The 24,634-nt window shown below is 42.4% G+C and overlaps 1 protein-coding gene and 1 long non-coding RNA gene across 14 annotated transcripts in view; one reads left to right on the top strand and one right to left on the bottom strand.

The window, feature by feature from the left end:
* Positions 1-24,634, top strand: part of ADAMTS17 (ADAM metallopeptidase with thrombospondin type 1 motif 17) — a 191,601-nt gene that overhangs the window by 125,408 nt on the left and 41,559 nt on the right. For all 13 annotated transcript variants that reach the window (XR_010475409.1, XR_010475408.1, XR_010475412.1 and 10 more), the window contains 4 exons: positions 876-956; positions 7,103-7,260; positions 11,418-11,577; positions 13,489-13,624. Coding sequence is in view for 4 of the 13 variants with exons in the window: in XM_065076676.1 (XP_064932748.1) it covers positions 876-956; positions 7,103-7,260; positions 11,418-11,577; positions 13,489-13,624 (535 nt within the window). In the remaining 9 variants the exon portion in view is untranslated. The remainder of the gene's footprint in view (positions 1-875; positions 957-7,102; positions 7,261-11,417; positions 11,578-13,488; positions 13,625-24,634) is intronic.
* On the bottom strand, positions 19,079-24,555 carry LOC135580567 (uncharacterized). The gene is made up of 3 exons (XR_010475416.1): positions 24,341-24,555; positions 24,181-24,251; positions 19,079-19,212 (listed from the first exon to the last, which is right to left on the bottom strand). It is a non-coding gene; the product is annotated as an uncharacterized LOC135580567 (long non-coding RNA).

The raw sequence follows: 24,634 nt of genomic DNA, 5'->3' as shown, positions 1-24,634 counted from the left end.
CATTGTGTTGTATTGCTCATTGTTGAAGGAAGAATGAAAAGGACAAGAGAGTTTCAGGAAGATAAAATCAAGAGAATTCTATAACAATATGAGAGGGCATTGTAAAAACCTCCCTACTGTGTCAGGTGCTCAGATGGTCTAATTTGACATGTACATCTGCTGGCAGCCATTACAGGAGAATGATGGTCAGCCCCTGAGAAACCTTCAGCTCTGTTGCTACATTAAATCTGAGCTGTGAAATTCTGTTTAGCAGCTGTATGCAAGGAGACTGTTATCCTTTATATCCTCCAAAATTCTTGTATAAAGCTGAAATGTAAATGGAAACTTTTTTTTTTCCCTCCCCTGAGTTGTCCCACTAATTCCTGCTGTTTTGTTTTAACATCACCAAAATGTTTTGTGGAAGTGAATCCTTTCTAATACTAATCACAGCCTTGAGCAGGGTTTTTTTGGGAGCAGAAAGCAGGAGCATCTGTTGGGAAACTTCATTTCAAATCACAGATTTCTGTTCTGTGCAGTGTTGCTCCTGACAGTGACACTTTCCATCAGCTCGGTCCCCATGCATCCCTGTCAGTACCTCAGGAGAGCCAAGGTGATTCAAAGGGAACAAATCTAATTAGGCCCAAGCACAAGCCTTAAGTCACAACTAAGCAACACACGTGCATTTCTCTCCTTCTTCTCAGGCTGAAATGTTAGTCACAGCCGTGCGTGTCACAGCAGTGAAACTTGGCTGCCAACGCAGGGATCTCATTTGAAGTGTTTCCCACCTGTTCCCCAACCTGAGCAGGAGTTGATTTTTTCATGGTGAGATGCTGAATGATTGATGCCTCTGGCTACCTGTGGCTCATTCTCATCCCCCTGCCCTTCTCTTACCACAGGTTACATCGAAGCAGCTGTAATCCCTGCAGGTGCCCGGCGGATCAGAGTGGTTGAGGATAAACCTGCTCACAGTTTTCTGGGTAAAAATACAAAGGAAAAAAATGTTTTGGTTCAAAACTCAGCTCTGTTTTCTGTTAAAATGACCCTTCTCTGAATGACCTGTAAGATGATGGATTTGTTGTCGTCAGAAGGAGGTTATTGATTTCATTCTTGTTTTAGTCTCTCTCTGCTTTTCTCGCTTGGTTTCATGACGTTTGCTTGATGTGATAGTATGTGACACTTACAAGCCCTGTGCAACCTGAAGGGACCAGAAAATACTTTTATATAGACAGAGGAGTCCCTGAACAGAACTTGGCACTGGGTTGAACTGAGCTGCCAGGATCACACAGCACTTTGGGAGGGAGTGAGAAAAAGAACAGTGCCTTTAGAGAAAGAAATGGCAGAAATACCGATAGGAAGGCACCCAGTTCACACTGAAGCAGAGGCAGGACAGGGCAGCTGATATCCCTCCGTAACCTGACCATAGCATTGTCTGTGCCATTTGCAGCAATAGGATTGCACTCGGTGCTGTACCCAAGCCCTGATGCTGCACTCTGAGATGGGGTAGCTGCAGCCTCTAGTCACTTGCCTCTCTTTTCTCAGGTCAATTTGTTCAATCTTGTCTCATTTCGACTTCTGCATTCCTTTTGAGGAGAACAGACTTTTTCACTGTTGCAAACAAAGATTTGGGCAGGGGTGATGGGTCAGATTTGTATGTGAGGTGGTTGTAGGGTAGAGCCTGTCGACAAATTTCTTGTCCAGTTACTAATTACTTAGATCAGGGGTGTCAAACTCATTTTCAGTAGGGGCCACATCAGTCTTGCGGTTGCCTTCAAATGGCCTAATGTAATTCTAGGACTGTTTAAATGTAAATCCTACATTTAAATGTAAATCCTACATTGCTTTTGTTCTCTTTCATTCTGGATTCGGGGGATAGAAAGAGGGCAGCTCGTGTCATTCACCTGCCCTTAGGTCAAAAGCATTGGCACTTGTGCCGCTTCTTGGTAGGAAATGTAAATCCTACATTTAAACAGTCCTAGAATTACATTAGGCCATTTGAAGGCAACTGCAAGACTGATGTGGCTCCTGGTGAAAATGAGTTTGATATCTCTGCCTTAGACTAAAGGTTGGAAGGGCATTTGTAAAGTGCAACCAGTGATCAACAATATACATTTGGCCTTCTGCCTCTTCTCTTCAATGGTAGGGATATTTCTTTTCATGTTGGCACTATGCAGTTGATAAAGGGCTTTATCTCCCATCTACTTCTAGAGAGACCAAGTAATAGAAATTTTCATGCCCCATTGCCCTGAATCACACAGGAAGCCAGTGGCAGAGCAGGGAGTTAAAGGAAAATTGTCCAAGGCCCAAAAGAACACCCAGCACTTTGAAACGTCTTTTGCACACTCAGAGCTACTTGGCCATGCATAAATGGGGAAATCCTTCTGTCTCTCTAAAGCTCTTCATGCTGTGGAGCTATGTGTGGGAAAACAAAAGTATAAGAGAAAATTGCAAACTTCCCCCTTTGTTCACTCACATTTTGAAGCTTACAGGTCCCTGCATTGTCAAACTTAAGCTCTTTGTGTGGTTGATCGGCTCAGTAACACATGTTTTTTGTCCTTCCCTGTCAAACAATGTTTCAGCCATTCCACATGCTGATATTCTCATTGCAGTGGTTGGAACACATTTACATATTGATTGTGTCTTAGGATTTCAGGTGTAGTGCCACTGGTTTTCTGTCTTGAGATGCTACCAAAGCTGGCAGTATCACTAGGAAAGATGCTTTTGTTCTCTTTCATTCTGGATTCGGGGGATAGAAAGAGGGCAGCTCATGTCATTCATCTGCCCTTAGGTCAAAAGCATTGGCACTTGTGCCGCTTCTTGGTAGGAAGCACATATCACTGCTGCTGGTATTTCCACTAATGCTGCAGCCAGCTTGCTGGGAGAGGATTACGCCTACACGTAAGATGTTTGACATAGCGAAGTGCTGGTGGAACAATGAGAGCCACTGTTTCCTTGGGTTTTGCAAATACTCTGCCTTCTGGAAGCCAGCCTTTTTGTTTGTCTTGGTGGGATTTGCACAGGGTATTTGTCAGGGCCTTGGGTTTGGCAGATAACTGCAGTACTGGGAGTCTTCCATGGAGCTAGTGACTGCCCTTCACTGCGACCACATAACCTTGACTAAAGCGGGTATTTCCCCACTGAGTGGTGAAGATGAGGACTGTGTATATTTGAGAGCAGGACTTGGCCCTGTGTGCATGACATAAATACAGATAAAAAAATCTTCTGTGGTCCTTAGACCAAAAACTGAATCAAATAAGTGGTAATCTGGCTATTTTAAAGCTTCTGAATGCTTTCAGCTCTTTGGTTCATGGTCAGGAGCCAGGAGAACCTCTCTAAGCCTTCCAGGGTTTTCTCTTTCAAGGAACACTAAACACAAAGAAAAGATGCCCCATGTCTTGCTGACCTAAGGTGAAGAACAGCAGCAGGAATGTCCCAATAGGACAAAAAAGATGATCAAGAAAACAAAATCCAATCACTCTCTTACACCTCACAATGCGTTGCAAATCCGGTTCTGAGTATGGAAGGACTTTCTATTTCAAATACACTGACAATGTGGAGTCCAATCAGGCCCTATTTCCACTCAGAACCGGGTACAGCACTTTGGAAGTAAGCCCAGTGTAATTTGGAATCATTATTCCATGTGCTGGGAGCGGTGCCTGAAGAATTTCCCTCCACCTACAGGCAACCCACGCTGACTGCCTTGGCTGGCTGCAACGCTGAAAAAACACCTTGAACAGGAAACGCCTCGGCAGTTTGTGTCCACAGACTGGGAAGCAAGCTGGAGGGACCCAAGGTGGAAATAAAGATCTGAGTAGTTGCCAGGTTTAGAAATAGATTGGTCAGATCCTGTCTTCCAGCCAAAAAGAAAAAAAGTTATGGGTTGTTGCTGGAGTTCCTTTTTCTTTTGCTCTTCTACTGTACAACTTTGAGCCAGAAACAGCTTAGAGATGTAAGAGTGGATTCTTGCTGCTGCCTATATGTGCCCACAGTGGGGAGAAGAGCAAGAGCTGTGCTTCACTGTCCTGGTTGAGGCTTTGGGTCCCAGGAGGACTGCAGCTGGCTGTCCAAGGCAGAATACGTCCTGTGGGACTCACAGGGCTCACAACTGCTCTCTTGTTTGGGCTTTTCCACCACAGTCAGACAAGTTTTGTCAGAGAAGACTCTCTGTGTCCTGGTCTCCTCAGGTTTTGCCACTGAGCTCTCAGGGAGGTTGGGCAAGTGCTCTTTGGTGCCTGCTTTGCTTATTCTCTCAACATCAGTGAAGATACTTGCTGTCTTGCAAGGTGCTTCCACGATGTTTGCATGGAAAGCACAGCATTCAATAGGAGCAAAAGGCACTTTTCACCCCAGTAAATTTAGAACTATCACCTCTGGGTAGGGAGAGTCAGGCCTGCAATCGCTGTGTGTCACAAAAGCCATTGGAGAAAGAGCAGCACCTTGTGTCTAAGAGACACGGAGGTTTTATAGCCGCAGCGTTGATCCCTACTGATGGGGCTCATTCGTGCAATGAAGACAAACAGTGGCGAAAATACTGGCTAAAATACTTTGCCGAGTCTCCAGAGTAATTGCTGAAATCCTCAAGGAACACCTTTGGGAACAGGGCTGTTTCCAAACTTTCCATCCCCTCAATTAAGGGAGTAGTGCCTGCAGCAATCAAAATCACACCTTTGCCAGAAAAGAGGTCCACAAGATTAAATGTTTTGCTTTCCATCAGCGAGTTATCTTCCTTTGATGATGAGCTGGAACCAAAGCATAGTTTAAGTCACTCAAGCTCTTATACACGGGTTTGAGCATGTGCCTTGATATCTTTACTAGTCAGCCATACTGCATGGAGATAGTTTTATCTCATCCACAGCTTCGACTAGTCATGTTCACGGCTCCTCAAGGGCGGTGTCGTGGCTGCTTTGATCTGCCTGGAAGCCACTGGGCTTTGGCAGAGGAAAGCAGTCCTGCTTCAGAGCTCTGTCTGAAGTTTGCAGAAGGTACTTTTTAGATCAAGGAACAAAGCAGGGACAGAAGTAAGCCACAAACAGAGTTATGTTGCTGTAGGATGCAAATCCCAGGACATCATACCCCTATTCTATGTGCCAAAGGGAACTTTCCTCAGGAAAAACATTCACCCCTACACATCCCACTCCTCCTGGGGAAACCAGACCTGGAGTTTCCCTTCGGCCTGATTTTGGAGCCTTTAATGGGGCCACGGGAGCTGTCAGGAAGTTTGTGTGCCGCAGGACAGAAGGTTGTTCCACCTTTCTCCAGTACCTGCCCAGGATCCTCAGAAAGGCACATACAGACACAGAGAACATTGCAACCTCTACATGCTCCAGACTTCCCCAGAGCTTAGACACTATGGATGGTGCATATAGGTTCCTAACAAGATAAGCATGATCCTACAGCACCTGACCTTCTGCAGGTGTGTCCAGCTCAGGGTGGCTGTGGCAGGCTGCTCTTTGCCTGCTGATGGCTTTTATTTGTGGCCTTGTTTCCATGAAACCCAGAGGTAGATAGTATCTCACCTGCTTCTGCCTTTTGAGAAGCAAAGAAGGCATCAGGGAGTATCCTGACTGTAAGTTCTACTTATTTCTGATGCTGGAGCTGGCAGAAAAAAAAAAAAAGCCTCTGGAGTAATTTAGAACAGCCTAAGGACCACTCTAAAATCAGGCCTGTAGCTGGTGCTTGCAGGTTGGAATGTTCTGCCCTCCAGGCCTGAGCACGAGGGAGTATAAAGCTGATCTGCCAAGTTCATATTCTGCCCACTGACTGGTCTCTGCCTTGTAACTTGGCTTCTCCTTAAAACCGTGACAGCTGAATGTTAACTTGTTCAATGTTTGCGTTATGGAGCACACACAAACTCAGGAAGTGTTTTATTTTGCGTTTTCACATGTGTATCAACACAGAGATTTGATTGATCATTTTCTCCAGGAAAGTTTATGAAAATACAATTTCAAAAATCGGTTCTGTTTGGAAACTAAAAAAAAAAAAAAAAAAAAAAAAAAAGCAGAGTTTTCTTGCTGCATTTGCAAGGGGAGTTTAGAGATGAATGATGTATTAATTTTTTGTTAATACTTGAAGATCAGAGTAGGTTTCCCTGTGTACTATCTGAATGAGAATCTTTATGTGTCCAAATTTATGGTACCATCCATTTCTCTAAGATTAAAATCTAAATTGTTAGGTTTGAGAATAATCCTTAAAATGAACTAAGTGTTAATTTACAATATACCAGACACAGGTATGTTCACTTTATATACATGCCCACATGTTTCCTGTGTAACTTCTGACAAATAATATTGAGATTATTCCAGTACAAGTTATGGCTCTAACTGATTGGTCTCTAACTATGCTCTCTGTTTACAACCTGCACTCTGCTCATTTTGGATAAAGAAAACAGGTTAGGAAGTTTTGCACTTCTGCTTTGTGGTTCTTGCTTTTTAGCACAATGCTGTAGTATTTTAGTATAACTTTTAAATCCAAATTAAGTCTCTTTTCACTGAAGGTCAAAGAAAAACATTTCAGCTGTGCAGGCTTTCCTTTGCAAAAGCAGAACTGTATGCAGAGCAGAATTCTACAGCAGCCATGAATATGTGTGGGTTTTAGACATACTTGAAATAGGTCAAACTGTGGAAGTGTGCTACCCTTTCCTCCTCAATTAGTAGTATTTTTTCATTGACATTTGGTAGTTATCTTTTCTTCCTTTTACTTCCTTTGTAACTTCTCCTGCCTACCCTTTTTTTCTTCCCTTTACATTTTCTGGCAGTGGAATGGCACAGAGAATGCCTCAGAGTTTGGAAACTGGAGAGTCTTGATTATTCTGAAAGCAAAACCTAATAGCTTTAGGTAGTAAAACCTTAGCAAGACCAGTGTATATGACATTATTTTTACTCAGCAGCAATGTTAATGTAAGTACAAATGCCTTCATCAACAGAAATGCAGCATATGCCCAAATTAGAAACATTATGACAAGTCAGCTATAATTATACTGTAATTACACTTTTTTTTTTTTACATTCATGTCTGTTACAAGGCTATTGCATCTTGTACTTCAGGTGGGCTGATACAGAAGCTCAGTATTCTATATTGTAATTACAAATTTGCTTACATTTCATTCCATGGTGTTTGATTCATTCCAGCTTTAAAAGATTCCAGTAAGAGATCCATTAACAGCGACTGGAAAATTGAGCTTCCTGGTGAGTTTCAGATCGCAGGCACTACTGTCCGGTACGTGCGAAGGGGTCTGTGGGAGAAAATCTCTGCCAAAGGACCAACTAAAATACCACTGCACTTGATGGTAACTTTATATCCTTTGTTTGTGTTTCTTAAGTGATGCAACAGCTAGGGTTTATATTCTAGCTGAAAGTTAATTTTTGACTGTTTGCTTCCTCACCAGTTTTTTAAAGGTATGCTGTAGTGCCTCTCTTTGCATTCTTTTACAGCATTGCAAAGGCTGGAGAAACCCAACTCCCTGCTTAAAAATAAATGATGTTTTCATAGCATAGAAAATGATGCTTTATTCTGGGAGAACATGCAGAGTCCCAGGAGACTTGTGTCCAGTACAGGATAATCCTATAATGTGTCACAGGCAATGCGACAGGTCCATTCTAGAGGATGTAGATTTTCAGAGGCCTTGTTCATTTCATGGACATACCTGCTCACACACCTGAAAGGATATTTGCGAAAATATCTTCTCAGCTTACACCAGAACTTATTCTGCATTTAAACACACTGTTGCTCTAACAGAAGAGGTGCAGATTTGGCATGTACAGATGACACATGTGAATTTGAACCTCCACAGTGACTTAGTTACACACATAAATGTTTCTTGTTTTCTTTATGTTTTGTTTTGGTTTGTTTTTTTTCATTTTTAAGGTGTTCTTGAAAGTTTTTCCTATTGTTCAACACAGTCCTGCTAACCAGGCATGTAATTTTATAAATAGTCATATGGCGGCTGTATGAGAACATGCGTGACAAGAAGAACAGGATCATAGTCCCAGTCTTGTCACTAATGGGCGATGTGACTCATGAGCCAGTCCCCTAATGTTGGTGGTAACCTTAATGTTTCTCTCTGTAAAATAGCTGTAATAATGCCTGTCTCATATGTGCGTTACTAGTAGAAAGTCTGTAAAAAGCTTTACAGTTTCCATAGCGAGGTTTGCGTACAAACATAGGGTATTTTAATGTATGCATTGTTTCCTGTAACTTTTTTATCCAATCGCATTTTTCTGTGTGCTGTTTCTTTTCCTTATGACTTTTTGCTATGGAAGGCTGTCTGTAAGTACTGCTAAAAATCAGGTATCTCTCCCGTTCCTCACCTGAACTTTTTGGCTTGCTGGTGTTCATTGTGCAACATTTCATGGCCCAGTTTGAAAAGCTCAAAATTTTCTTGAACTTTTCGTACACATACAAAATAATCACAATACTCCACTTTGTCAGCGCTTTCTCTGTGTCAAAATATTGGCTTCCTGACTCAGCCATGTAAGTCAAGGTCTGCCCACACAAGTGAGGTGTATACAGGAGCCTTCTTCATCATCAGAAAAATCACCTTTTGCTTGACTTTAGCCTTAAGATAGGTCTTCCCTCCTGAAACTAGAACTCTGGCAAAGTATCTTGTACTACCAAGGTCTTCCTAATGTCACGTAAGAAAAAGGGGTTGCACAGGTGCCATTTGTGAAGATGCTGTGCAGGGTTCCTTTGCCAGCTCTTGGAACCTTCCAGGGTGTTACTTGGTTGAGTTGTACTGCAGTCACATCTGGTACCAGCATTTTGCAGACTTCAGCATTAGTAGAGATTTGTTTATAAAGAAATGCTCGTTTCCCCTTCATTAAGGAGTAAGTAACTAACATAGGAAACTAGTAATTATGAGGTTCTCCATGAGTATCCTTTCCAGGTACAGAGGAGGAAATTTTCCTTCTTCACCTTCCTCCCCAGAAATTATTAAAAAGGATGAAAGTAAAAGTTACCAGACCATTAAAAAAACTTGTGGCTTAAAATCACCGCCAGTCATAAACAAAGCACACATGAAGTCTTTTCTTCAAATCAGATATTAATCTTTTCCTTGATACAGGGTACTGGTTTTCATTCTTTCAACGCAGGAAAGGCAGGATGGTTACCAGTTACCTCTAAATAGAAAACTGTTGTTCAAACAGTGGTGAAATACACTGGACTGACAAAGAGCCAGAAGCTTCAGTCAGTCCGTTGTGACCTGCATTTGAAACCAATTATGCACACGCACACATACACCCAAATTATATATGGCTCCAAAATTGCATGAAATTGGTTTCATATGGGCCTTCAGATTCACTAGTCTTGCACCCATATTGAGATAAAAAGCAGCTAAAAAGAAATCCTTATTAATACTTGAGGCATTTCTCCAAGTGCATTGGTGTAAGTACATTTCTTGGAGAACTTAATGTGTGTGTAACTAGGCCTGTGCTAGACCTCCTCCTGGCAACAGAGGACAACCAAACGCTCCCAGAGCATAAAGATGCTTCATACAAAGCTGATTGATCGGTTCTGTAGAACAAGCTGCTTGTGTCTCATGCACTTAAAGAAAGCCAGAGCTGGACTTACATTCTCTGTCTCTGACTGCCTGGTATTTTGAATTGTGTTAAAACAAAAAGAAAAAGAAAAAACATTCATCTTTGAAACTGTAATGATGACTGGCTAGTTTCAGCCTTGGGATTCAGTTCTGGTAGTAAGGCTCCCTATGTAGCTGAAGCAAAATCATATTTTTCTCCCCACATTTTCTGGAAGGCACGTTCCTGCCCAAGGTTATGCACTGTGCAGAGCAACTCAGGGGTGCTAAGTTTGTGTAGCCCCACAGTGTTCACTGCACAGACCACCAGGACGTCGATGCCTGCAAGCTGGACCCCTTCCTTCTGCACATGTGGTTATTTTTCTGGTTAAATGAGCTTATGACAGCTTTAGTGAGATTATTGGTTAAGTAGGAGCGATTTCTGCCAATCTGATGGGAAACAATTATTGTCAAGAGAAAACAGCACTTGCAAATTTGCCTTTTTTAACTGAGGAGCTGCTTGCTTCACTTATGATAGCTCTGCTTAAAGTATCTTCTTTGATAAGGTGCTGCTCCTATTTCAGCAGGTGACAAGAGCCCGCAGAATTCACCTGTCTAATGCTGCTGAGATTATGGGATAATAGCTATAAGTGAGGCTAAAGCCACATGATCGACATTACAGTAGTGCTTCTATGGCATCTGTTAATAGTGTGGTAACTCGGATTCCATGGGCCTCTTACTCCATTCGATGTCTTTTAATCACTTCTGACTCAAGGCAGTGAAAGGGAGAGCCAAACAAAGGCCAAAATGTAAATCAAAACATAACGAGAATTGTCATCAACCTATGGTGAAAAATTAATCATTTTCTCTGTTCCTCTGCCTTTTTTAATAGTCAGCGAGTTTTGGAGTAATAACGCTAGAGACATCACATATGCCTCCATAGGAAATAATCAGCCTGCTGTTGGAAGCAGGTTTCACCTTCCTCTAGAAATTCTCAGAGTATGAAAATATATACGTTGCCAGAAGCTCTATGATATGGCTCTTCCTTGTCAACCTCAGGTTTCTGAGACAATAAAATCCTGTTCCTACAGCTTGTCAGCAGGAATAGACATCAGCAGGAACAGACATGCTCGGTTTGAGTGCCACATTTCCCAGGAGGCATGTGACTTCTTTTTTTGCATTAGTTGTTTTCACTTTGAGAAGGATCACCTTGTTCCTCCAAACGTGTCAGAAACATTTCTGCCTTCGAGCCAGGGACTGTTGCAGCCCAGCGCAAACGCAGCTGTAAATGCTGCAGCTCACAGAATCACACAATGGTTGAAGTCGAAAGGAACTTCTGAAGATTCTCTTGTCCAAACGCCCTGCTCAAGCAGGGTGGCGTAGAGCAGGCTGCCCAGGACCGTGATCCATAAACAGTACAGAGTTAACCCAGATTTCCCCCATTCTCTACAAAGGTGCTTAGCCATAAGCATGAGTCTCTACATGAGGTTTGCAGACAACTTGCTTTCTAGAAAACAAGGGCAGGACAGGTGTGATGAATGACGTTTTAACTCTAGATGCTTATTAAAATAGTTATTATATGAAAACTGCTGACTTATTGCTTCCTGTTGTCTTACTATTTCTCTTTAGATAGCCAGTGGCCTGCTGATCGCATTTGAGACTTAACTTTATGCACTGAATTCCAGGTTCAGACATCTCCATGGCTGTTTTAAGTGTTCACAAATCATAAGCAGTTATTGCTCCTGCAGATGCCCTGTTTTACCAATACCACTGTAATTTCAGGTTTCTAGATAAAGATTTGGTTGCCTTTCACAAGGTACTCGTATTTTAGAAATATAGGCCCGAGACAGCATTTCCAGCATTACTGTCTCTGCAGTCTTGGCTTTCCCAGTACACAGTGTGTTGTAACAGCTTTCCTTTTCCTGCCGAACCAGGTGCTGCTATTTCATGACCAGAATTATGGAATTCATTATGAATACACCATTCCTGTAAACTATACTGCTGAAAACAGAAGCGAGCCAGAAAAGCAACAGGATTCTCTGTACATCTGGACGCACAGCGGATGGGAAGGCTGCAGCGTGCAGTGTGGAGGAGGTAAGGCCATTTGGAAGCTTGGTGGGACTTGCAGGCCGGTGTTTGCAGACAGCAGCCGTTAGAGAGATGCCTGCAGAAGACAGCGTTGCCAAAGCATGAAGAAAATGGGCCATGTGAATGGATGTTGCCATAATGACCTCAAAGAAGAGCTCCTTCTCACCTGCTCTCCCAGCTATCATCCATGTCCCCACAGTTAATTTTCACCCAGCATTTTGGCAGGGATGTAGCTTTGTCGGCTCATTACCGTAGACTGGATCTGCACCTGGATCAGTGCTCCATGAATGGCTTAAGGCACCGTGCGCAGCCCCATATCTCAAATCTCCGTCACATTTTTGGAGCAGAATTTTCACAGGTGTTCAGGCATGTTCACCCAAAGACTCTTCCTTCCCCAAGGATGAAATGGAGGCAGCGCTGCTGTGACAGCTCCTGGAGATTGCATCAGATGCTCTGAATGTGGGATGGACTTTCTGGGAATACATGAGCACATTGCAAATCATGCTGTTCAGATGATCACTGGGATGTGCTGAGACAGATTTGCTGAGACCCTGGGGGGAACTGACGCCTGTGAAACCAGAGACTGGTTTGTCAGCCACTGTCCGTTGAATTTTCAGTGTGGGATGAAGTAGGTTTTTCCCTGAGGAAAATGGATCATTTCCATGCATTCTGGCCAGTCTTTCTTCACCAGTGAATGCGCTTTATTTATCATATCATGTGACACAAGGAGAGAGTGCTCATCTTGACATTTTCAGGCTCACTGCCCTAATTTCTGAGAGCCATTAAACTTTCACAGGAATTAGCAGGGAAATTGTGGCTCTTTTGATTTGTGTTGCAAGGTTGCCACATCTTTGAATCAAATCAGTACCTGGCAATATGGCTCTCACAAGTAGTAGCTTGGATGACAATTGATCTCAAATACTTTGGTTGTCAGATGCTTTTACTACTTACCTGAGCTGGGAAGAGCCTTTTTCCTTCCAGGTAGACTTTTACAAAATTTTTATTAACAGAATTTGAGTTATTTTTTATAATCTACTGCATATAATGAATGAACTCAATTTGATGCAGACTCAGGGTTAAGAAGAAGAGCTGAGGAACCAAAATAATTAGCAGTAAGGCAAAGTCACATGGTGCAGAGATGGCATTTTCCTTGTCACGTCTGGTCACTGTCATGCTGTCCTGCAGCACAGCTTTCCTGAACCCTGAGGGCCACACTGCTGCCCTGAAAATCCTGACGCACAGAGATGTGAGAAATGCTGACCACTCCTGAGATGTCTCCTGTTAGCAGCGTTTTTAAAGTACTATGTCTGGAGGACCGGAAGATAGGAAAAAAAAATATTTTGGTGGCTTAATTAATTTCAGCTCTTGGTGAAACACACAGAAGCCCAGTTTATCACTCTTGAACTCAGTCACTCCTTTTCAACCTGTCTCTTCCTGACTGCGGAGCAGCAGGAGGCAGCTGTCCTGTCATTATCAGTCACGGAGTGGTGGGTGGTTGTGTGGCTTCAGGTTACACAGCTGGAACATCTGTCCAAGGTGATTACAGGGCACAGCTACATGTGGAGGAGGAACCAGAAATGAAAGCAAATTGTTTTCAAGCTTGTTTCCAACTTAAACACTAGAAAGAGAAAGCCCAATGTGTTGTTCCTGTGAAGCACACAATCTCACAATTATCGGGGAAAGATTTGTAGCTTTTCTGAAAAAAGAAACAAAAAACGAAACCGAACAAAACCCAACAGAACAGTACTGAGATAAGACAAAAGTGGGAAGTAAGATTGCTTGCAGAGATGGTGGGTCTGTGTAGATTACATCTTGTAGACATAGCAGGGAGCTTTTGAGTTTCGTTAACTGGTTGACATGGTTTTGTTCTTAGCCACTGGTTACCTTTTTCAGAGTTATTTTTTATTTGACTTGCAGGTGAACGAAAAACCATTGTGTCCTGTACTCGAATTATTAACAAGACCATGACACTGGTGAATGACAGTGACTGTCAACGAGTGAATCGCCCCGAGCCCCAGGTCAGGAAATGTAACACACACCCCTGCCAGTCACGGTAAGGAGTTAAAAAATAAAACCCAATATCCTTTTTCTTCACAAATTGCCCATTTCCAAAGCTGCCATCTGGTGAACATGATGGAAATGTCTAAAAGTATTGGGACGTATTGTTAGCCATGGTAACCAGCTGTAATATTCATTTCCTTTTGTTAAGCAGGTCAGATTTTCATTACCTCAGAGTCCATTTAATTTGTGGCCAGTAAGGCCAGATTCCACACAAGCTGTCTTCCCGTATTGTTTGGGGATGGTTTTCTTTTACTCTTGGCTGCCTCCTGGGTGATGGAGCAGCTTGCAATATAAGACTAGAGTGCAGTGACTGCATATCTAACCTTTTTTTAATTTTGAATCAGCACAGAGTAAGGTCTGATTAATTATCAAACAATGCTACAAAAAAACCCTGCGAACATCTCACAGCCTTCAAGCTGCTATAGCTGACCTGCTGTGTTGTGTGCCTGATCTGTATTGGCATCATTCAGACTGGGAGTCTCTAGGCAACAAGTGTCTCTTCTTTGTGTGAACTTTATACAGTATCTAGAAACACCTGCATAGTTTTGGAAACATACTTGAATGTTGCTGTAGTCAAGAAGTTATGATGAAGCTCATTTTAGATGCTTTCCTCACTACTTTGCTTTTCTGCATCAGCAGGAGTAATTAGAGATCTAATAGTAATAAGTTCTAAAAATAATAAAAAGCTCTCTTTTTAGTTTAGCAAGCACTTTTAGCTGAATTAATTGTGATCTGTAATGTATATATATTAAAAAAAAAATAAAAAGATATTTCTGGCCAAAATGACAAAACGCAGGAAGGCAGATTAATTTGTTCAGTTTGTCTGCTAACAAAAAGTTCACTCTCTCTCTGCAGTAATGTTTAGCATTGTGGAGTAGTGTAGATGCTCCACTTTTAATAGTAGTTAGAACACAAAATCAATATAGGATAAAGCTCAACAATATCTAAAAAAGCATATTTAAAACAACCTTCTATCTGTTGCATCTTGTATAATAAGATATAAGCTACTCCTGCTGGCAGAAACAATAGGGAAAATGAGAAACAGCACTATTCCTTCTAATTAGACCTGCACTCTGATTAAAGTGCCCTGAAGCAGGAAAATCCAGTGTCAGGTAATCCATCAATAAGGCCGGGCCGTTCCAGGTTTCATTTTCTGCCTGCACTGCCTCTTATTGCTGCTGCACCATATTGTGGCCACACTGCTCTCAGTGCTACTGAAAGGTATAACAAGATACCTGTGTGCTTCTGGGTGTGTAAGGAGAGCCAGGCTCTCAATGACTTCAAGGAAACAGCTGTCATTTCCATGAGGAAATTTCCTAAATTCAGCGATGCTCAGATTTCTGTCATGCCTTTCTCTCAGAAAGGCAGAAACAAGGAGCATCACCATGATATTTCTTGTAGACCTTTTGTGAAACCATTAGGAGGAGACTGGAGTGAGCCCAGGCAGGTGTATGGAGGGGTTCTGGGTGGTAGCCATGAAGAAAAGCAGCTTACAAAGCTCTGGAAGAAGTAGTCAGCTTCTGCCTCTGCTAGCTGAGGGCAACAAAGGGAGGTCTCGGCCACCAGGTCTGTCAGTGCCGTGAGACCCACCGTGCTGTTTCTCAACGGGCTCTCCATGACCCTCGGCCCCTGGTGAAGTCTCCTCTTTGTTGCACACTTTCATCATGACCTTGCTGCCTGTCCAGGCAGTGACAGTGGCTTAGGTTAAATCACACAGAACCTCCTGAGAAAAGAATGCTCTGTTCCTGTATCCAGACTGTGTTATTTTGTGGATTCCAAAATATCTCTTCTATATGGAGTTACCAGGCAATTTATAGACACAATTTAGCACAGTTGTCCCCAGGAGCAATTAGCACTGTCACGGTGGTACTCTCATTGGCCCATGTTTTGTCAGAGCAATGACAGTGAACACCAAATGTGCTTAGTACCCGTAAAGGCTACAGAATCCTTGCTGATGATCTGATAGACCACACTGTCTCACTCCCTCTGTGTAGACCACACTTTCACACTTAAAATGCTTTTGACTGGAAACATTTTCAGAAGCACATTCCCTGTGCCTCTGTAGAATTTAAATTTCCACTTGCGTTTGCCCACCCAGATATTAGAAATGCATGCTTAGCATATTCTCTGACCAAGAACATCTTAAAGAAACCATTCTCTTTCACCATGTCAATGCTTTTTTTATAAGCCCTGAATTTGTTTTAGGGTTTCAAGTAAAATTATTGTAGCATCTTGTTACAATAAGGTCCTTTCCCATTTCCACTCAGGCCTAAGCCCTTTACCTGAGTGCAGAAGAAGGAACAATGTGTTCCTTTCTGTAGTATACCTGCTCTGTTTGGGGCATTTTGATCTACATTTACCCTTTTACTCAAAACGTAAAAGAATCACCTTACAGAGAATTTAGGGAAGAACCTTGTGGCCAGCACAGCACTGGGTCATAGGACATTCAGTCTGTGTTTCTCTTTGGATGTGCTGTGTGACTTTAATTCTCTTTCCCACACCGTCCCTTTGCTTCCTCGCTCAGTCCATATATAATCTGGGTTGCATAGTCCTTGGGAGGGAGTGAGATCATGTTGTATAAATGTAAGAAGAGGAGGAGCCTATTGCTGTTGAGATTGTAATAAAAATAAAAAAACAATAACCATGTTACATACGTAAAGTGATCTGGAGGAAAAAAAATAGTACGATATTAATAACAGTGTCTTTCTTCCTGCACGATCCCAAAGTGCTTTGCAAATTATATATCCCTTTGAACTTCAGCCACCTCTTGGGAGAGCCAAATAGCGCAGGGGACAGTAGTTTCATGAGGCCAAGGAGAAGATTAGAGCTCTGCAACTCCAACCCAGCGTCTGAAAAAAACATAACAGGTTTGAAAAAAGGATTGGATACGCTGTCATGTTTTAAAATTAAATGTCAGAGAACAGAATTTTCTTGAGGGTTGTGTTGAAACTGGCAAAAATAAAAGAATCTTTCATTCTTTATTATTGTTACTCTTTCACCTTTTAAAAAAATGCCTCTTTTTCTTCCTATTTTATTTTTTATGTTCCTTGACCCTCTTTTTCCATTAAATTCTTTACAGCTTCCTTTCCTGTCCCAACTGCACCCTATTAGCACCTCTTTATTCTAATCCTTTGCCTAGCTCTTTAGATATTTTTTACAAAACCCTGCTGTAACCAGATGGAATCTGGATTCTTGCATGCGGTGCGTATGGGTTGTTTCCAGCACACTGAACACCAACCCAAATATATAGGTAAGCCCAGCACTCATGTTGGCACAAGACTCAGAAATCACAGATCACATCAGCTGTTATTACTGAAAACATAGGTCGGCCAGTGGCCACACACTTCAACATGCCTGGTTGGGTCTATGAATATGAAGTTGCTCCCTTCTAATGCAGGAAAAGAACCAAAAACACACAAAATTTCCCAACTGTTAGACTTGTAATGGTGTATGCAAACACCATTATTTTCTCTCCTCTTTGTTGTAATAGATTTGAATAGAGGTTGAGTTCTTTCAAAGACCTGCTGAGTATGTGGTGTTCCTACAGAGATGCTTAACAGCGGCATAAAAGCCAGAAATCCCTGCCTTCGTCTACAGAAAACCGCAGGAGACCCAAGTCCTTATTTTTACCATTCAGGACTTGAAAGTATCTCCTGAATCCAAGGGCTAGTTTTCTGCTGCTACCAGCAGCAATTCATAAACTCCTTTCTGATTTTGCTCCACAGCCTCCTTCCCTCACTGGAAGACTCCTTTCAGTTTTCTTCTTTTTGTGCCAAGGTCATTAATGAACATACTAAATTAGATCAAATGCAAGACATCTTTCAGGAAACCCACCGGTAACTACTCTGGATTCCTTTGATACCTGGTATTTCTTTACAGCATTACACTGTGGTCTGCTCTCACCTGCCATATGATTTACACATTGATATCCATGTTTCCTAGCATATCACCAGTTTTTCTAACTTACATGTGCATTTCCAGCGCAGCAAAAGGAGTTCTTTACTGATAACTAAATAGATTAAATCTACCATGCTTCCTTTGCCTGGAAAAGTTGTTATTTTAATCAAAGAAATACAGGCAATGAGTTTTACCTGGAGGATACCTATGTTGCATCCACTTACCACTATGTCCTTGATTATTGTTTCCCTCCAAATCCGCTCTAAAAACTGGCACGCTGCTGGGGTCAGGTCTGTGGTTGTGTGGATCTCTTATCCTCCTCTTCCCTTCTCTCTTCCTCTCCTCCTCTTCTCCTCCTCTTCTGTTCCTCTTCCGTTCTTCCTCTCTTCTTCCCCTTTCACTTTTCCATCCATGGACTGGAATCCAATGTCATTCTCTCCAAGGGCTTATGCATCACAGTGATTCCTGCTGGGGAAAAAATGAAGCCAGTTCAGGGTCAGCCAAGGTGCCAGCTGGCTCAGCACCACAACCACCTGCCCAAAAGGCTGGTGACCTCTCAAAGCACAGTGCCTCAGTGTCTGATGGTCGATAGTGCCCATTGCTCTGCTTCCTGGACTCATTTAAGCTCATGGTTCTGATCTGTATGATCCCTACTGTCTGAGAGTCCACCTCTCCCTTTAGAGCCCACCATATACCTCCGACAGTGCCCTGGTTAACAGCCCAAGAATACAGGAATCAGTCAGTGTCCCTGATTCTGGTCTGTTTGCACCATATTTATTTGTGTTATCATCCAGGGAGATGGGGAGCAGAACAGTTTTGAGTTTATTTTGTGAGGTGAAAATCTTGAAAATAATAAAATTGGGGGTGGGGGGGAGCAGTATGGTGGAAAACTCCTTGAGAATGTTAGCAAATTACTTGCAGGGCTGTATGGAAATTATACTAAATTGGAGGGACATATTGGGAGTGTCTGTTAACTGAAGGGACTGAGCTAGACATTTAATGCTTCCAAATGGTTATGTTCTTTCATTAGTGCAGTTGGATTCTTTTGGAACCTGTACAAATGTTTATCATCCATAAAGTCCAGTGGCAATGAGTTCAAAACCTTATCTGTGCTTTGTGCTAAGAAACATCTCCTTTGGTGTGTTTTGAATTTGGTTACATGAAAAAAGAAAAGAAGGAACAGCCATGGGGAGGGTTTCAAATCATTTTAGCCTGGAAATCTGGCATAAACAGTAATGTTAGCACCCTCTGATCCAAGGAGGCACCACGTAAGAGCTCATTTTGAAGTATTTCCCAAAACTGGAGTTGGGATCTCTAGAATCTGTTTGAGCTTAATGAATTTGCCAGGACTGTGCTGGACACTGTGCGAGCCACGGTGGCTGCAGGCGGCTGAGCGAGCGGGAGATGCTGCGCCCTGGTGGCAGCTCTTCAGGGAACCCGGACGGGGCTGCTGGCCACGGGCAGTGCTGAGGGTCTCCCTCAGGTCTTGCAGGAGTAGAAGCCAAATCCTGTAGACGAGAAAGTCTGAGACGCTTCTGGGTACCTTCGTGAGTGAGTAGCTGCCGTCTTGTCATGGGCACATCTGGTTATCACCATCCACTAGAAGGAGACAAAATCACTTGTGTTCCAGGTTGTAGGTGGTTCATCGAGTACAGCAGTGGACAATCAGTAGGTAATTAGCTACTGAAAGACAAAAAGACTCTTTTAAGCAAATCCAGAAATCCAACTAAATGAAGCAATTCTGGAAGAAAAGTAAGAGAAGGCTTGGGAACAGGGACTAGAATGAGGGCTTATTGGCTGCTGCTGAATGCATTTAAATCAAATAATTCAAGGTGACTTGCTAGAGCAGAAACTAATTTGGCGTCAGTTTTAACATGGAGTCAAGAGAGAGGTTTCATAGCTGTGGTGTAAACCCCCACGCTGGCTTACATCACAGTTTTCCTGTTATAATGTTTGTCTCAACCACCTTATGGTTAAACATTTCCTTGTTTTAAAATGTTAAATGTGTTGCTTTGGTTTGAGGCTCTTCAGGCCAAATGTAGTCTTTACCCACAAAGTAGGATTAGCAGGATAATCTAGCAAAATATTTAATTGTGAAATTCACTCCTACTGCTGCCTGCTGTGGTGCTCTTCACACTGTTTTCGTCCCTTGGTATGAGCTAAGGAAAAGGCACCGCCTTCCTGGAAAGGCAGGGAATGGAGCTGGACACCAGTTGTCCCATCAAAGATACACCAGCCATGGATCAGGGTAGGAATAAATTGCTGCAAAAGGGCTCTGAAAATGCTGATTTCTGTGCCTTGAGGTAGTGAGGCAGCTGCCAGCAAGGATACCTTCTCACACCAACGCCACGGCGAGTCCTCAGAAACTGACTTATGGTGATCTGCATGTAAATTATAAAACATTATCCTGTGGCTGATCTTATAATTGGTGGGAAATTTTCAAAAATAAAGCTGTCAAAATGATAATCACTAAAGAAAAAAAAAGAAACCTGTGTGAGTGAAAGTTGGCAAGTCTGTTAGCAGAATGACTACTGTACTGGAAAATTACTGAGCACTGTTTATAAAGGCAATCAGACAGGAATGTTAGTCTTGGAGTCCTACTTTCGACATCAGCAGCTGTATTATTCTACTAGATTCCTTGTACTTTTTTCCAAAAAAACCCCAAACCTTCTAGTGACTGGGTGTAGCACAACCTGTTCCCAAAAGTCAAGATTCACCTGATTATTTTGACCCTAGTACAGCAGAGAAATGGTGGAAAGTTTCAGAACTGTGTAGGGAGAGAAAGATACAATAGAAGATTGTGCATATTTCATGGAAATTATGAGTCCATTTGTAAACAGAGTTTTCTTGCTTCTACATATTCAAGCATGAATTTAGTTTGATAGCTGTAAGCAAAAAATATCTGTCAGTTCCATGTGACTGATTCTCAGAAGTCTTTTCCAGTTCTCCTTGCTAAAATTATCCAGTGTGAAATCCTGGCCCCACTGCAAATGGGTCTGAGTTTTGCCCAACATCAACAGAGCCACAGTTTTACCCAGGTGCCTCGGAAAACTAAGAGTGAATTTGACATGATTTTGCATCACAAACTGGCGCTAAAGACAACCAGTGCTAACTAGACCTGGAGTTATCCTCACCTGTACATTAGTGCAACAGTGTATGTTAAACCAAAATGCATGCAATAAAATCTATTAGAAATAGGACCCTCAGATTAGTCTGCTTTAGATTTAGGATGAGGGGTGATGGCTTTAAAATGAAAGAGAGGAGATTTAGATTAGATATGATAAATTCTTCCCCTTGAGGGTGGTGAGGTGCTGGAACAGGCTGCCTAGAGAAAGCACCAATTTTCTGCAGATCTCGAGACAGAAATAACCAGGTGAAATGTAATGGGCTGCAATATTTACCCTAGAACATGTAATGGCTTTGTGTTATAAAAGGCTACAAATCTCTTGAGAAGTGACCTCACATCTTTAGATCGCACTCCTCCACCCTATCCTTCAGCCTTGACCCGTTTTATCTTCATAGCATTTTTTCCCAAATCCTTAGCTACAAGTCTTCATTTGCAGACATTCATCTCCCCTGGGTTTATGTACGCAGTGCTGTAGACAATTTATTTCCTAGAAAATGTGGGAGTCTTAGGCAAGTAGGTAGAGTGGATAATTCAAGGTTAATGACTAATCCAGAAAGATCAAATGATGAACTGAACCTCCAAAATATATTTCAAGTTTGCCTCAGGGGCCTGCCAGATGAGTGTTGCCAAAGCAGATTAGAAGAAGAACTCCCAATTCCTCTGCAGAGATACTGAGAGGTCAGAGGCTGAGGAAGACTCAGAAGACAAAGATTTAAAACAGCCATCTCAGATTGCGTGTCCTGCCCATCCCAGCTTTTTGAGGCTGTAGAAAAACACACCTTTCTGGACATTTTTTAGCTAGAAAGACAGCCGCTGACTGGGTCAAAAAATCTGTGCTTAAAAGCTCATCATTTTCTTCCTAAATCTCACCACTAGCAGGGATCATCTAGCTCTTGAATCTTCTACAGAGATAAGACTACAAACAATAATACTACAGGTAAAGCCATCCCTGTGGTTGAGAGAAAGATGAATGTGTTTGTCCCATAAATCAGGACTTGTTGAAAAAATGAGATACTCTCCAGGGACTCCAACTCGAGCACTCACATGGGCCAGCAGGAGACAGGTTATAACCGGGGGGGAAAGACCGAACGGAAAAGACCTGTGGTGTCAAAGCAATCCCTAAGATCAGTTTACAGGCTTAAAATCTAACTGGAAGACAAATGCTCTGTATGATATACACAGAACTTAGTGTACAGCAGTTAATTGGCTTATGTACTAATACAGAGCAAATTTGGTGTTTTGAGTTAGAATACTGGGACTATTTTTTACGTTGCCATAAGAAAAATATTTACCGTTTTTAAAAAAAATAAAAAGTTGTTCTTAAACATATCCAGATGTGTTCAAAGTGTGTAATGACAGTGCAGAGAGGAAACTCCTTCTATAGTGTAATTTAATAGTAACCATAATGTGATACTATTTGTTCATCACATTTTGCTTCCCTTTGTGTATATTACTTGCAGATAGTAATCATGCTAATACCTTGCTGCACATTCCTTTACCAAATATGAAACTGGCAGGATTTTTCATATTTAATCAGTTTATCCATAAATCCCTTGTCTTTCCACCGTAGTTGTGAATGATGTTGTTGAAATATAGTTGCAGTGATTCCATGTCATATAGACAAGGTTCTTAGGTACATAGTTTAATGCTAGATTTAGGTTATGGTTGGACTCGATGACCTTAATCGTCTCTTCCAGCCAAAATGATTCTATGGTTCTGCGTTCTACAGGCACTAAAATAATATTTTCAGCTGCCTGTGAACGGGGCTTCGGGAGAACTGTGGGGGAAGCTCGGGGCACTGCCAGTACTGCACATAGGACTCGCATCTACTTGCTTGCCAGATCATTTTTACAAGCCGTTGGACCAAGCAGAGTTTCCACTGAGAAGATAAAGTTTTGTGGTCAGTGATCACCCCCTTGATGCCTTTGAATATAGCCCGCTTTACTGATATTACTATTATTCAAACATTTTATCTGTCACTGGTCTCTTGGATGTGAAACTAAACCCATCACTTTAAAATAGCCTTAAATTTCTAAGCATTTTGTTAGCAGCAGTTGTCACCAGTACAAGGGAGTGGGCTGTGAGGTTTCAAAGGTCCCTGACAGTGCAGAGTCACTTTATTTGTAACTATTGGGCTTGGATCAGGGATGGACGTCATGGATCGGTAGCTGAAACTGGCCATGCAGCTGCCACAAAAAAGTTGGAGGTTGTGTTTTCACCACAGGCACAGCTTTGTATTGATTCCCTGGGTTTTCACTCATGCCCTGTTCAATCATTCCTCTCATGATTATGATAATATTTGTTTTTTCTGTGCCAGTTTTCCTGTTACACTCTGTGCCAGAGCAGCACTAACTAGAGAACACTGAACAGGGTAGAAACGAGGTGATTTCTCCCCTCCACAAAAGCAACAACAACAAAAAGGAATTTTCCTTCCTGAAAGGAAAGTCATAGCCTTACTTCTTAAGGCATCTTGGAAATAGTTGGTACACTGCGCGCTGCCCATCCTGAATGCAAGCTCACAGACAGCCTCTGCCAAGAATGCATTTTTATCTTTCTCCTTTGCTTTCAGTCCCTTTCCCTTTTTCTTTTGCCAGTGGCCGTAGATCACAGCGAGAGAGCACAGTGCTGAAGTGAGTATTAGTTCGGTGGAGCCTGTACAGAAACTGTGACTCACATTCAGCTCATAAAGCAAAGTCACTCGTCCCCCTCCGTGCCCTTGCTGAGTGGTTCCTTCACCCAGATAGATAACTCGCTCCACATTTGCTGTGACAGGGCTGATATCAAGGGAGCCTGGCTATTAATTTTCATGAACACTGTTTTCTGCACTTCAAAGCTATTTTTGTCAGTCTTTCAGCCCTAGTATTCAGTTACCCAGCTGGCATTTTCCCATTCCGTAAGCAAAATACCAAGCACTCGGCCACAGAGATGCACCAAAACTGCTGTCTAGAGAAACACGTTTGGTGTCTTGCCAGCTGTTTTAGCCAACGCAAATTCGCAGATGTGTCAACTGCTTTAATGCACAGAAACATCTGAGTGGGGCCCTGTTCCACAAGAGACAGGTGGCCAGCCTGCCCAACCCCGTCCTGCCCAAACCAAATGGCTTCTGCCGTCACTGTCAACGCAGTCGTCAGTGCTGTCACACCGGGTCATCAGTCACAGCATTTGGGAAACGAATTCATGACAATCACACCAATGAAGATGTTTCTACAAACTGCGCTGAACTGATTTTTCCCTATTCAGAAATGGGAAGATGGGAAACAGTTGTTTGATTGATTGAGGGGAAGTTATGTGGCAACTTCAAAAGAAATGTGGTTAATAAGCTGGTACATACAGTGCTCTACCTGGACTATGGGATCCTTCGGGAAAATGAAGTAGTGTTTCTGAGCAGACTTGGTTTTGAGAATTCTTATTTGAGCCACTTATCATAATAGACAACCCAGGATTGAGTGACAAGTAAAAGATTCATGGTATGAGGATACTAATCTAGATGACAATCCTAAATAACAGGCTAGAAGGTCAATTACCTGGTGAGAAAGGCATGATAGCTTTCCGGTGCAGGGTTATTGTTCCAGCCTTTCACTTCATACAGGAATTCCTGTAATTACAGAGAACATTGACAGATTGCAGGAAGTGTAAAGATCGATGCTGCTTATTTTTAGGAAAAAATCCTCCTGCCCTACATACCTCCTAATTCAGATTCTTCTTAGACATTTTATTCATCACTGAGCTGGAAGACAGAAGGGTGAGGATTCCTCATTTCCCATGCGTACCCGTGGCTGGTGATCGCTCACAGCAGCAGCACCTTCCTTCCTTGGGAGGAAGCCCAACACCTCACAACTTTGTGCTGGGTGTTTGCCAAAAGCTTTTAAAGACACATAGCAAACCAAACAACACACACACACACAAAAAAAGCCGTGTATTTGTTCCCAGCACACTTTGATCAAAGGGGAAGGAAATGGCAACTGAAATGCGCTTACA

This window comes from Columba livia, chromosome 11 (genome assembly GCF_036013475.1).
Source record: "Columba livia isolate bColLiv1 breed racing homer chromosome 11, bColLiv1.pat.W.v2, whole genome shotgun sequence".
NCBI lineage: Eukaryota > Metazoa > Chordata > Aves > Columbiformes > Columbidae > Columba > Columba livia.
This window is presented reverse-complemented; position numbering and strand designations above follow the sequence as displayed.